The following is a 14,697-nucleotide window of genomic DNA, read 5'->3' as shown; positions in this document are numbered from 1 at the left end:
CAACAACTGTACAATATACAACAACTATACAACACAAAACAACACCCATACAACAACAACTGTACAACACTGTTACTAATACAACAACTGTACAACACCCATATAACAAATGTACAACACCCATACAACAACTGTACAACACTGTTTCTAATACAACAACTGTATAATATACAACAACTATACAACACAAAACAACACCCATACAACAACAACTGTACATCACCCATACAACAACTGTACAACATCGTTACTAATACAACAACTGTACAACACCCATACAACAACTATACAACACCCATACAACAACTGTACAATATACAACAACTATACAACACAAAACAACACCCATACAACAACTGCACAACACCATTACTAATACAACAACTGTACAACACCCATACAACAACTGTACAACATTGTTACTAATGCAACAACTATACAACACAAAACAACAACTGTACAACACCCATAACACAACTGTACAACATCGTTACTAATACAACAACTGTACAACACCCATACAACAACTGTACAACACTGATACTAAAACAACAACTGTACAATATACAACAACTATACAACACAAAACAACACCCATACAACAACAACTGTACAACACTGTTACTAATACAACAACTGTACAACACCCATATAACAAATGTACAACACCCATACAACAACTGTACAACACTGTTTCTAATACAACAACTGTATAATATACAACAACTATACAACACAAAACAACACCCATACAACAACAACTGTACATCACCCATACAACAACTGTACAACATCGTTACTAATACAACAACTGTACAACACCCATACAACAACTATACAACACCCATACAACAACTGTACAATATACAACAACTATACAACACAAAACAACACCCATACAACAACTGTGCAACACCCATACAACAACTGTACAACACTGTTACAAATAGAACAACGGTACAACACCCATACAACAACTGTACAACACTGTTACAAATAGAACAACTGTACAATATACAACTATACAACACAAAACAACACCCTGGCTGTCATCAAATTATCTCCAGATAAATTCAAACAAAACAGAAACTCTGATCATTGCTCCTGATAAAAACATCCCTCTAATTAAAAATTCTCGGTGATCTGGGCTCATCTGTTAAAACCAGCCTCAGAAACCTTGGGGTTGTTTTTGATCAGTCCATGTCTTTGGAGGGTCATTGTCGTCAATTGACTAAAAACTGTTTTTACCACCTGAGAAATATCTCTAAAGTGAGGCATCTTTTATCAAAATCAGATCTGGAACTGGTCATACACGCATTTATATCATCTCGTATTGACTACTGTAATTCTGTTTTTACTTGTTTTAATAAGTCGACCCTAAACAGACTCCAGATCGTTCAGAACGCTGCTGTCAGACTTTTAACTGGTGCTTCTAGAACATTCCACATCACCCCCATTCTTGCTACTCTGCACTGGCTTCCAGTTAAGTTTCGCATAGAATATAAAATATTAGTTCTCACCTTCCGAGCATTACATGGTCGGCCCCTAAATATATCTCGGACTTGTTGTGCCCCTACTCATCAGGGCGATGCCTTTGGTCTTCAGGTCAGGGTCTCCTAAAGACCCCAAAAACTAAATTTAAAACCAGAGGAGACCTGGCGTTCCAGGCTGTAGCTCCCAGACTCTGGAATAACCTGCACCAGTCTCTCAGGGAGCTCAACTGTGTGGACACTTTTAAAAAACTGCTGAAGACTACACTTTACAGTAAAGCTTTTAGTTAACTGGATTTTAATTTTTATTTATCCTTTAATGTTGCTGTTCTTATGATATTTATGCACTCTTGTTTTATTATTCTATTGTGTTGCACTTGTACTTTTACCACAACTCTGTACAGCACTTTGTGATTTTATCTGCAAAAAGCGCTTTATAAATAAACTACTTACTTACTTACTTACTTACCCATACAACAACTGTATAACACGGTTACTAATACAACAACTGTACAATATACAACAACTATACAACACAAAACAACACCCACACAACAACTGTACAACACTGTTACTAATACAACAACTGTACAATATACAACAACTATACAACACAAAACAACACCCATACAACAACAACAACTGTACAACACCCATACAACAACTGTACAACACCGTTACTAATACAACTGTACAACACCCATGCATCAACTGTACAATACCCATACAACAACTGTACAACACTGTTACTAATACAACAACTGTACAACACCCATACAACAACTGTACAACACTGTTACTAATACAACAACTATACAACACAAAACAACACCCATACAACAACTGTACAACACCCATACAACAACTGTACAACACCGTTACTAATACAACTGTACAACACCCATACAACAACTGTACAACACCATACAACAACTGTACAACACCATACAACAACTGTACAATACCCATACAACAACTGTAAATGGTAAATGGACTTGATTTATGTAGCGCTTTATCCCCACACTGAAGTAGTCCTAAAGCGCTTTACATATCAGCTCATTCACTCTCACATTCACACTTTCATGTATTCACACTGTCACTATACAACACAAAACAACACCCACACAACAACTGTACAACACTGTTACTAATACAACAACTGTACAATATACAACAACTATACAACACAAAACAACACCCATACAACAACAACAACTGTACAACACCCATACAACAACTGTACAACACCGTTACTAATACAACTGTACAACACCCATGCATCAACTGTACAATACCCATACAACAACTGTACAACACCCATACAACAACTGTACAATATACAACAACTATACAACACAAACACCCATACAACAACTGTACAATATACAATGACTATACAACACAAAACAACACCCATACAACAACTGTACAACACTGTTACAAATAGAACAACTGTACAATATACAACAACTATACAACATAAAACAACACCCATACAACAACTGTACAACACTTTTACAAACAGATCAACTGTACAACACCCATACAACAACTGTAAAACACTATTACAAATAGAACAACTGTACAATATACAACTATACAACACAAAACAACACCCATACAACAACTGTACAACACCGTTACTAATACAACAACTGTACAATATACAACAACTATACAACACAAAACAACACCCATACAACAACTGTACAACACCATTACTAATACAACAACTGTACAACACCCATACAACAACTGTACAACACTGTTACTAATACAACTATACAACACAAAACAACACCCATACAACAACTGTACAACACTGTTACTAATACAACAACTATACAACACAAAACAACACCCATTCAACAACTGTACAACACCCATACAACACCGTTACTAATACAACAACCGTACAACACCCATACAACAACTGTACAACTCCCATACAAGAACTGTACAACACTGTTACAAATACAACAACTGTACAATATACAACAACTATACAACACAAAACAACACCTATACAACAACTGTACAACACCCATACAGACCTCAAACCTGATTTAAAGACATACCGACACAAACCTGATGATTGTAAATTATATCATGTTTAGACAATATTATGTTTTGTGCTAATTATTAAAGAAGGCCTATCAGATGAGAATAATTAAAACATGACTTCCCTCTGGCATGAGATGGCCCATGGTCTCCTCCTGGTCCTAACTTCTTCTCTGGTCTGAAGTCTTTCTCTGTTTGGTCCTGGTCTTAAGTCCTGGTCCTGGTTCTGGCCCTGGTTCTGTAGAAGTCTCTAGTGAGACTTTTGTGTGGGTCTGGTAAACGTTCTGGTTTCTCAACTCAAATTATTATTATTATTATTATTATTATTATTATTATTATTATTATTATTATTATTATTATTATTATTATTATTATTATTATTATTATATACCATTTTGGTGTCATTACGGTGATTTTACTCATGTGACGGAGTCCATTTAAACAGGAAGTTAAAGTAAGATGATTTCTGTCTGGATGAATAAATGTCTTTCTGCTTTTCTGGTCCTACTCTTTACTTTTTGTTATTAATTTATGTGTAAATAGATGTTTGTTGTGTGTGGCAGATTTTAAAACAGTGTATAAAGTATTTCAGTTTAGTTACTATGTGTTTTTTGTCACCAAATGTGCACATAATTCTGTTGAATGAATTTATTTTATAATAGTGTAACTTATGCACCAGGCCTTATTATTTTTCTTCTGCTGAAGATGTGTTTTGAAATGACAACAAATTATTACTCTTTTATTTCTTCTTCTTTAGGTACATGAAGAATGGACACATGGTCCTTCTCTAGAAACAAAATCTATGAGATGGCACAGAGGGTCAGTGAATGTTTTGGTCACGAAATCATGAAAATTATACTAAAAATTCGTTTTTACATTTAAAAAAAAAATAGACATTCACGATCGTTTTTTTTTTCTTCTTCAAAACAAGGTTATGTATCTATCTATCTGTATGAAATACTGAAAGTAGTAACTCCATACTAATAGTTTGATTGATAAGACAATTAAATGTGTTACTTAATACAGCCAGTAGATGGCGCCAACACATCTCCAGAGACACACTGGGACAGATATTGATATTGTTTTTGTTAAATCTGCTTCTATACAATCCATGACATAAAATTTTTTTTATATTGAAGTGGGAAAAACCACTGGGACACGCTTTACCCCTTTTTTTCTAAATATACTCAAAATCAATGGTTCTAAACTTATAGCCCAATATTAAAAGCAAATACTAATACATGATGCATGAATGCAAACTGGGAAATACTTTATTCTAAACTGGCTTGTTTTACTGGTTCTCAAAACATTGTAAAGTTTCCATTGAGTATTTTCCTGTAAGGTCTACGTCACTCCTTACCTAAGAATATAAAAGCCCTCCCATTGGGAGTATCAGCCAATCAGCAGCCTGCAGTGACAGACAGGTGTACCTCCTTCAGAGACATAAAGGCTGAAGTCATGAGAACCCAAAAACACATCTGTGAGGAAACTGTGGAAGGATTTATCTTCAGTGTGATGGCAAAGCGAGTAGGGATCAGGAAAGAGCTTCCTGACTGTTACTTTGAAGGATTTCTGGAGAAGAGGTCAATAAGAGACAAGGTAGATCTCCTTCATCTGTAATATTTCACAATATGTAGCAGATTTATCATCACACACAGTCACAAAGGGCCTCATTAATTACAATAGATACACATTGAATAACTGTATAAACAGTATATACTATTTGTCCAAAGGTGTGGAGCAATTATTACAGCAAATGTTTTAATAGTTTACTATTATTAGGAGGAGTCTGTTTCACATCCTATATGTCAACTGTAAAATCCAGTAGAAAAGGTGGTGTTGTTGCTCTTTTCCAGTTGGATTCTGTACGAATGAAAGAAATAAAATGTAATATTTATACATGGATCCAAAATACACTTTTAAATATGTTGATCTTTGAAAGGTATCGTTCATAAACAAACCTCCAAGAGCCATAATGTGTGATGATGGTATTTTTTTTTATTACAACTAGCTGATAAAAATTCCCTTTAATTTGAACGCTGAAAAAAAAAACTGAAGTGTATAAAGTCAAGTGTATAATTAAATATATAAAGTGTAATAAAGCTCTACTTAGATTTTTAGTCATCTTCATTCCAGCAGACTGTGCTGTTATTTAGAGCTGCACTACTTTCTCTCTTTCTTTTTTTTTAAGTGTCTCCTACTTTCTTAACATATTAATATTTGTTTAGTGTGTTTCAAGAATTCATGTGGACTTTGACTCCAACCTGTCTGACTGCTGCTCTGCTCTTTGTGCCATAAAGATTATAGTAGAAACCCAAAAAAGGAAACAGGCACAACTGGGTTTGTAAAAAATAAATCCTTTGAGTTGTTTGCTTAGAAGTTACTTCATAAACTAAAATAAATCATGTGACCTAGAGCTGGTCAAACTGGGTCGTGTTGTTACATTCCTTTGTGATGTAACAACATTGCTATTTGCTGCTCAGTGGAGGAATTCTTACAGCTGTAATGCTTTTGTTTTTGTTTTTTTGTTTTTTGCTTTGCTTTTGATGCTGTTGGGTGACAAATTAAAATTCACGTTTTGTTTATGATTGTTTCTGTCTTTCAACCGGTGTCTTTTTTTTGTGTTTTTCTGCAGAAACCCCGAAAATTATATACCTGCTTGTGTGGAAGTGCTCTTTATTTCTTCAATGAAAAAAGGGACACAGATGTAAGACATGTTCAAACAAAACCAGGGTTGAGGTCAATTATCATTGTAATCATAAAGGAATTGTGATTGTAAAAAAAAAAAAAAAAAAAAAAATTGTTGCTGTTGTAATCATAAATGAATTGTAACTGAGTTCAGATAATTGACTTTGTAATTGTAATAGGTATGGAAATTCTTTAAAAACTACAATTTAATTAAAACGCAAAACTGGGGAACCATATTAGAGTTCTATGGCTTACACATATAGTTTACAATTATTAAAATATGCTTCATATCAAGTTCTTCCCACTACATGTCAGTTCTCTTGAGTATTATCATTATTATTATTTTTTATTGTTATTTGAAATTCAAGTGTAATCTGACAGAAAAAAAGGCTCAGGCGCCCACACCAAATTTATTAATACCAATATTTTTATGGATAAAGAAGCCTAACAAGGTAACCAAGAGATGAAAAACAAATTAGATGGTAGATAATATTTTTTAGTGTATTTTACAGCTGATTTAATACGTAACGAAGGTTACATTTCATGAGGTTTTTTTAATAAAGTCTTAGTAATTGTGATTAAATGAAGTAGTAATTGAGAACCATAGATGTAATTGACTTTCAGTGAAAAAATAATACTTGTCATTTTAATTGGAAAAAATGCAGGTCACCGTAATCATGATTTTGTTGTAACGGTAATTGTACATGTATAATTGAAGACATAATTGTAATTGAAAAATGTAATTGACCCCAACCCTGTACAAAGTACAGCTTTGGTTGATTATCATTGTTTTAAACGTGTGTTTATGTGTGTATTATTAGTACATAGAGAAGGTGGATTTGTGTGGCTTCATCTCCATCACAGATGACCGTAGCATTGACCAAAACCTTGATGCAGCTCGACTCAACCTGCAGATGAAAGATGGAAATGTCAAACTCACTGTGAGGAAAAGAGTCACACGCACATAAATATGCTCTTTATTGATCAACCTTCACTGTTTGTCTCCTTTCTGTATTGTTCACAGGCTCCCAACGCAGAGTCTCGAGAGCTGTGGAAAGGCTTCATCCACTCTGTGGCTGAGGTCAGACTACTCATGATTTTACTCTTTTACTCTTAACTTTGCTGTTAATAGTCTGGCTTTTGAATGAAGGGTTTTAATGCCTGGCCTTGTTTGCCTGCAGCTATCCTTGCCCCCGTCCCTTAACCTGCTCCCAGGTCAGATCCACATGCTGAAGGAGGTCGTGGAAAAGGAGAAAAAAAGGATAAAAGGCCTGCCTTCACCTCCTGCTGTCGACTGCAGTTCTTACGTCACCCCCAATGCAGACATGCCAGCGTCAGTATTCACATATTCAAGATTTTCAGCGACAAAAAAAAAAAAAAATCATGCCATTGTTGATGTTAATACCTATTTATAACACAAAACATCTGATTATTTTTCTTGCTTTGGTAAAAGTGCTCACGATAAGCCATGAAAATGTTTTTTACTCCATCCATCATCCATCGATTCCTTTTTTTATGCACAATTCAGGCAGAGATTACCAATACTTTTCTAATGCAACAGGCATGAAATTATGAAGTACATTATTTAATGGAACAGACGAGCCATCGGTAATTATAAATGTCAAAAATGGTAATAATCAAAAGTAAAAGTACAAACAAATTTATGAGTTATTATGAGATATTTAGATGTGACAATGGAATCGCCCTCAGTGATCCATGATAGAAACTCATTATCTTTACAATTCAGGCTGATAAACAGAAACCACAATAATCAGCTATTTTTATAGAAATCATCAAAGCAGCATTAATGTATTTTAATGCAAAATTATTAAACACAATGTATGTTTATATTCCAATGTATCTATATAGGTATATTGTAACTAAACCAATAGGCTGCTTTGGTTTTGTCATACATAGTAAGAAACGTCTGTTTTACCCATAACTATAAACAGTAACTGATTGGACTGTACCTGACCTCTTTTGAATCATGACCGCACAATGCACCACAAGGTGTCTTTTTTTTATAACAGAAATTGTTATATATTTGTATTTATTTATTTAGTTTATTATTTACATATTTAGTTATTTTGTGTAATTTTTGTGGTTTGTGTCGTTAAAACTGATTTCTATATTTAATTTTGTGCAGCGCCCTTTTATATTTTGTACATATAATTTATCTCATGTCGCTGTGCAGTTTTTATATTTTGTTTAGAATATTTTCTGTTCTATTTATATCTTTTAATAATTGTGTTTATTATTTATTTTATATTTATTTGTATTTATGATTTTATGTGTATTTTTTAGGTAACTATTTTGGTGGTTTTGTTTTGTAAAAATAAATAAATGATCATAGACATACATATTTAAGGTTAGGTTGTGTAAGAATATTTAATCTGGCAGTGGAATTTTCTTGGATGTGAAAAAAAAAATTAAATGTAATTTCGCTGCTATGTAACGCGCAATGACAAATAAACTCATCATAATTATCGTTTACTGTAAGGGTGCCACCTGAAATATTGCCTCGGGTGCCAAATTGCTTAGGGCCTGAACTTCCTGGACCAATAACTTAATAGGTATACTGGAAATGTGTGATAAAAGCATTCCTAAAAACAATCTTTCAAAACAAAACAAATATGGCAACTCCTTTTTACTTTCTCTTATCAAAGTAATTTTTTTCCTTGGTGTTTTTATTCCTGCAGTTGTTATTACAAAGTATCACGACTAGAGGCAGAAATGCTGCTGGAGAGAGAAGCTGAGAAAGGAAACCTGCTGCTGAGACCTGGAAGTGATGGGACGTCTTTCTCTGTTAGCACCAGACAGGACTATAGAGGGTATGCACACACACACACACACACACACACACACACACACACACACACACGCACAGAGTATAAGTTTTATACTTTTTATTTACTAGTATAATATATAATATATGATCCTGTCAGACTCAGCAGCTGCCGGTAAACATTCCATTAATTATTTAGATAAAAGCAAAGTTGTTTTCAGGTTAATCCACATTTAGTTTCCCTCCCTAGTTCAACAATGTTAGGCCAAAAAGAGGCTTTTATCGCATTGGAACAACAATCTAATCATGGCCTGCCGTCATCTTTTTATGTTGACCCAAATGAAGAAATGAACATAGTGACATAGTGTGATATCAATACAAACATAATTTAAGAGTTAAGGAAAAACAGCTGGAAATGGTTTGATTGGACCATATTCAGGAAGTGCATGTTAACAGTCACGTCTTCAAGGCCTTTAGTTGTACTCAAGTACAAGTAAGTCATACATAACAGACTCAAGTACAAGTAAGTCATACATAACAGACTCAAGTACAAGTAAGTCATACATAACAGACTCAAGTACAAGTAAGTCATACATAACAGACTCAAGTACAAGTAAGTCATACATAACAGACTCAAGTACAAGTAAGTCATACATAACAGACTCAAGTACAAGTAAGTCATACATAACAGACTCAAGTACAAGTAAGTCATACATAACAGACTCAAGTACAAGTAAGTCATACATAACAGACTCAAGTACAAGTAAGTCATACATAACAGACTCAAGTACAAGTAAGTCATACATAACAGACTCAAGTACAAGTAAGTCATACATAACAGACTCAAGTACAAGTAAGTCATACATAACAGACTCAAGTACAAGTCAAAAGTAGCTCAATCTATTCCTCACCCCTTCATTTATTTTTTGGTAATACTTTTTGCCACGGTTCCCTTGAATACTGTAAACATCTCATGTATAAACTTAAAAAGGAAGAAATAAAATCTAATTTATTTTCCACAAAGGCATCTGTATAAAATAAAAGGTTTGTGAAACTCTACAATTCGTTAATTCAAAATGTAAAAAAAACCTCAGGCTCTAAGTATAGCTACATTTATTAACTGATGGGAATTTGTCCGCTGATCATTTTGAAACATAAAACAAAAAAATGACTCACTAACGGTTGGGTGTAGAAAAGAAATGAATTATAGCTTTAGGACTGTAGAGTAAAGTTAATTAGTTCATTAATTAAATTAAGGGAAATATGTTTATATATATATGTGTATAGGTGTATATCTGTATATAGGGACATATATACATATATATATATATATATATATATATATATATATATGGGTGCATATATGTGTATGTATATATAAGTAGCTCATAGACAAATTGGTTATACTGGTTATAAGAGGGGTAGGATTAAATAAGTCAGACTTCTTTCTCTTTTTTTGAATGTGTAAATGTTTCATTGAAATCTTCTTTGTGTTTTTGACTTGTTTTAGAAATTAACGTGTTTGACATTCCTTTCATTTTATATGTATTGTTTTTACATGTTCAAAAATAACCTAATTAAAAAAAAAAAAACATAATAATTTGAGGAAAATTGAAGGATTTTGTAAGAATTTTGAGTTTTTTTCAATATGTTAAACATCAAAAAATGACTACAATCATGCGATAAAAGGCAAACATTGTTGAGTTTCATTTACACAATGAAACATATAATCTGTAATTTTTACTTTATCCTGCAATCTACAAGATAATCATAAAAAACGGGGGGAAAAAAATAGTAGAAATTAACTGAAACGACATGTTTTTTTTTGCTCTACAGCTCCATGTTCAGACACTACCGCGTTTCTCGTAAACCCACGGGAGGCTTCATCATTGAGGTGGAAAATCCAGTGAGTATTGGAGCTGAGTGCATGGGTGTGCCTCAGAGTAAAGAGGTTAAGTCCTCTTTTCATTGTTCAGTGGAATGTAGATAACAGTAAACCCATTGTTTGAAATCTGCTGTGCACCATGATACATGCTGTGTGTAGCTTGTCCACAGTGGTGAAACTCATACGCTCTTGCCTTGACATTTCAATGACTTCATAAAAGAGATAAAAAAAAAAAAAAAAATGTTTTACTGTTTAACCAGACAGTATGATTTGTGGGAAACACGGCTAGTGGTTGTATAAGTAATGGTTGTAAAATTCTCAGAAAGTGCAGCAGTGTGTTGCAATTCTCCACTGTTGCATAAGACGTTCATTTCAATGCTTTGGTCATGACTCATCCAACAAGTTTGGATCACTGTAAATGGCTTTAGTGAATTTACAGCTTACAGAAATGTTGAGCGCTAATACTGTAATTGCAGGTTGTAAAATATTCATTGTGTGGAAAATGTTATAATTGTGCTGTTGTTATTCCTTGGTGCAGGTCCACTGTGCCACGCTACACGATGTGGTCTCCATCCTGGTAGACCAGACCAATGGGGTCATGATTCCTCTCATCCTTGAAAACACGTACGAGAAGATTATTGGTATAGGACACACTTTACCTTACGTGTCACTTTGTTTGGTTTGTAATTTTGACTATTGGAAACTTTTGTCAATATTTAAGCAGAATTTGTTCGATCAGACAATGAAAATGGAGAGAAGACGCTCCAAAACTTGGTCCAACCCAGTCTACCCCCGAAACCAGGTATGTAGCAAACAATCACACCTTAAAGTAAAAGGTCACTCACTCACTAAACACACAAAGCATACAGTGGGATATTCATCTCTGTCATTATGTTTGAAGTTCAATGGAAGTCTACTAAGAATGTTGATTTGAATGGCTGTTACAAATAATAATCAACCAAACTTGTGCAGCAACAATTAGAATTTTTTTCCACACGCTATTAATATTTTATTAAAAGGTTTACAATATAATCCCTGAGTGGGCAGGGAAAAAACATGCCCATCTATTTTGGACCTACTGTATCGTTATTAATGGGATATGCATTTCTTCCAAGCCTTTATATCAGGGGTTCTCAACTGGTCTCACCCTGGGACCCACATTTTGCCACGGTCAATAAATTGCCACCGACCTTTTTTTTTGTAGAATTCAACCAACCAAATGTAGTTTTTCAAAAATAGCTGTTGAAAACGCAAATATGTAATTTTTTTTACAACACAAGTCTATTTATTTTCCTGTGAAACATGCATTTCACAGTATGCCTGTCAAAAGAAAAGTTTCTTTCAAAATAAAAGACAAGTCCAACAGAAGAGACATTAAGTATTTATTTATTTTTGACCAGCTGTCCGCGACCCACTTTTGTGTCCCGGCCCACCAGTTGAGAATCGCTGCTTTAAAGTGTGAATGATCATTGTCCCAATATCAGGATCACAGATAACTGACAACATACTGTATCTTTCATTGCTCTTGTTACAAGATAAAATTTCAAATAGTTAAATTTTGAGTTGTTATGATATTAAAAAGGGTGTTTTATGATTTTAAAGAAATATTTGAAACATTCTGATAAATACTGTAACATCAAATGAGTCGTCATGTACTAAACTGGACCCTTTCAGGAGTCACAAACCATTGGTTTCACACCATAAGTCTTCTACTATAGTCTCTCTCTCTCTTCTCTAATTCAGATTTACGAATTAATTATATATTTTTGTAAAAGAGAGGCAATGGATGTGTAAATTTACATCACTATGTAATATTTTCATATTATTTTATGCAATACAGGTTCAAGGCCCCTTTATGTCAACAGACATTTTTTTCTTTGCAAACACCACTATTGGTAAAATTATTATTTTGTTTTGTTTTATATACTACAATATGTTTTGCTTCATTTTTAACAGTTAATGCCAGTAAAAAATAAAAGGGTATTGTTTCAATCTGACCTGAAAAAAAAAAAAAACCACACACAGCAGCAATGAGTCAAATTGAAAGATTAGAAAAAAAATTTGAATCATCATAAGTTGAACTTAGAGACATTAAATGCTAATTATAATTCAACGGTTTTTGAGATATACAATTTGCCAACATAAATCCACCTTTTACAAACTGAGAAGCAAAATTAATTTTAGGTCTGTGAGTGTGTGCGGACAACAAGGAAAAGTATGTGGAATAAGATTCTGGAACAGTTTGCCAGTGGAAATTAAAGAGTGCACAAATATCAAGAAATTTAAAAGAAAATATCTTTACATTATAGGACAATTTTGAAATGTGTTTTTTGTGTGTGTATTTAATCAAAATCATATAAAGATGAGTCAAAATGTACGTATTTATTAACAGCAGCGACTAAAAGCTACATCTTTATTTGAGCAGTATTTATCAGTCATTCTGAGCGTTTGTGGCTACGGTTGAACTGTCTCTGTGGTTTGCTGTAGCTGTTTAGTATTTACAGCAACACGTTTTATTTTTCAGCTCCTGTAAAACACATCCTTCCAAGGACTTTATATCTGAATGACACCGGTGAGTTATTTTGCAATGAGACTGATGAACCACAACATCCATTCATCACGTCTGTCATGTCAACCTGTAAACTAACAATCCAAGCAGGTATGTCTGTGGTATTTAATGGCTGTGTTTTTGACAGTCATGAAGAATCAAACAGAGACAGACAATTCCTCGGCTTCCTCACAGCCAGGTAAGACTTTGTTTATTGCCAGAGATCATGCTGTTTACCAGCACTGACTAAACCTGCTGCTCTAGTTTGAAACATGTGTGTGTTATAGCAGTAAAGATGCAGAATAAGGTGACAAAGGCAGCCATCATGCCCCCAGCTATTGTTCCACGAAAACCAACAGCATCAGTGATCTCCTCCACAAACCCCAACCAGAGGTCCAAAACCCAGATCAGCTGGGACTCCCAAAAAAGTGAGTTCTGTTCCCCATCTTTTAATACGATTGTAATACTGTGTTATACCTATCATAATGTATGTATGATAATTATATAACTGCAATTATGTTATAATAACACAAGATGGAACAAAAGGACCTCAGTTTAATTGAAAGAAACTGGGAATGGTGGACGTTGCTATTATAAATGTTGTCAATGGTGGTGAGAAAGGTGCAACTTACAAACTTACAAAATATGTTGAAAGAAATAGAGGGAAACAGTCCCACCACAACACAACCATGAAAAGTAGATGTATATTTGTCTGTGGGATTAAAGCTATGGAATGCTTAATCAAATGAATTGAAATATAATAGGAATGTGTTTATATATATATTATAAAGGTACAAAGATATAATGGTGGAAAAAAGGAATTTTTTTTTTAACCTGAAACATTATTCTGTAGGGCAGCACCAAGAATATGTGTGTGTGTATATACTTTTGCTTTCATTATCAATTAATGTTGTATATGTTTATTCTCTTGCTTTAATTATTTCAATTAATATTGACCATTAAACCAATCCAATGAAAATAAAGGGTCCCAAGACAGAGCTCTGGGGTACACCTGTTTTATATATATATTTTTGTGGTTGTGTTTGAATCACAGAGATGTAAATTAGTTCTTTGTGTTTTAGTGTCTTCCAACACCATGACAGAACTGAAACAGGTATTTGAGAAAAAGCTGAAATCGCAGGAGGGACCTGACTGACACCAGAAAAAAATGGACCTTCTTCAAGTTTGCCCCTACAAAATAAAACCAAGACGAGCTGGGTTCATCTGCATTGGAGCGCCT

At 33.9% G+C, this 14,697-nt stretch overlaps 1 protein-coding gene across 3 annotated transcripts; it reads left to right on the top strand.

Annotated features, from left to right (window-relative positions):
- The first annotated feature begins 4,981 nt into the window (after nt 1-4,981).
- LOC114461847 (signal-transducing adaptor protein 1-like) lies at nt 4,982-14,619 on the top strand. 3 transcript variants are annotated; one of them, XM_028444302.1, is made up of 13 exons: nt 4,982-5,150; nt 6,187-6,258; nt 7,061-7,180; nt 7,264-7,320; nt 7,421-7,572; nt 8,939-9,070; nt 10,861-10,930; nt 11,448-11,550; nt 11,634-11,711; nt 13,434-13,481; nt 13,606-13,656; nt 13,745-13,885; nt 14,540-14,619. In XM_028444302.1, exons 1-13 carry the CDS (start codon nt 5,010-5,012, stop codon nt 14,611-14,613), a joined length of 1,239 nt encoding a protein of 412 aa, XP_028300103.1. In that variant the 5' UTR covers nt 4,982-5,009; the 3' UTR covers nt 14,614-14,619. The 3 variants fall into 3 exon arrangements, with proteins under 3 accessions (XP_028300103.1, XP_028300104.1, XP_028300102.1); XM_028444303.1 differs by having other exon boundaries at nt 11,631-11,711; nt 13,748-13,885; XM_028444301.1 differs by having other exon boundaries at nt 11,631-11,711.
- Nucleotides 14,620-14,697: the final 78 nt, after the last annotated feature.

This window comes from Gouania willdenowi, chromosome 4 (genome assembly GCF_900634775.1).
Source record: "Gouania willdenowi chromosome 4, fGouWil2.1, whole genome shotgun sequence".
Classification (NCBI taxonomy): Eukaryota; Metazoa; Chordata; class Actinopteri; order Blenniiformes; family Gobiesocidae; genus Gouania; species Gouania willdenowi.
The sequence above is the reverse complement of the archived record's forward strand: the minus strand, read 5'-3'. Positions and strand labels throughout refer to the sequence as shown.

Bases quoted from the DNA above. Each gene is read 5' to 3' on its own strand.
- LOC114461847 (XM_028444301.1), top strand. From the start codon at position 5,010: ATGAGAACCCAAAAACACATCTGTGAGGAAACTGTGGAAGGATTTATC. The intron at 10,931-11,447 runs GTGAGTATTGGA...TCCTTGGTGCAG, and splicing joins TCATTGAGGTGGAAAATCCA to GTCCACTGTGCCACGCTACA. The intron at 11,551-11,630 runs GTATAGGACACA...TCAATATTTAAG, and splicing joins CACGTACGAGAAGATTATTG to CAGAATTTGTTCGATCAGAC.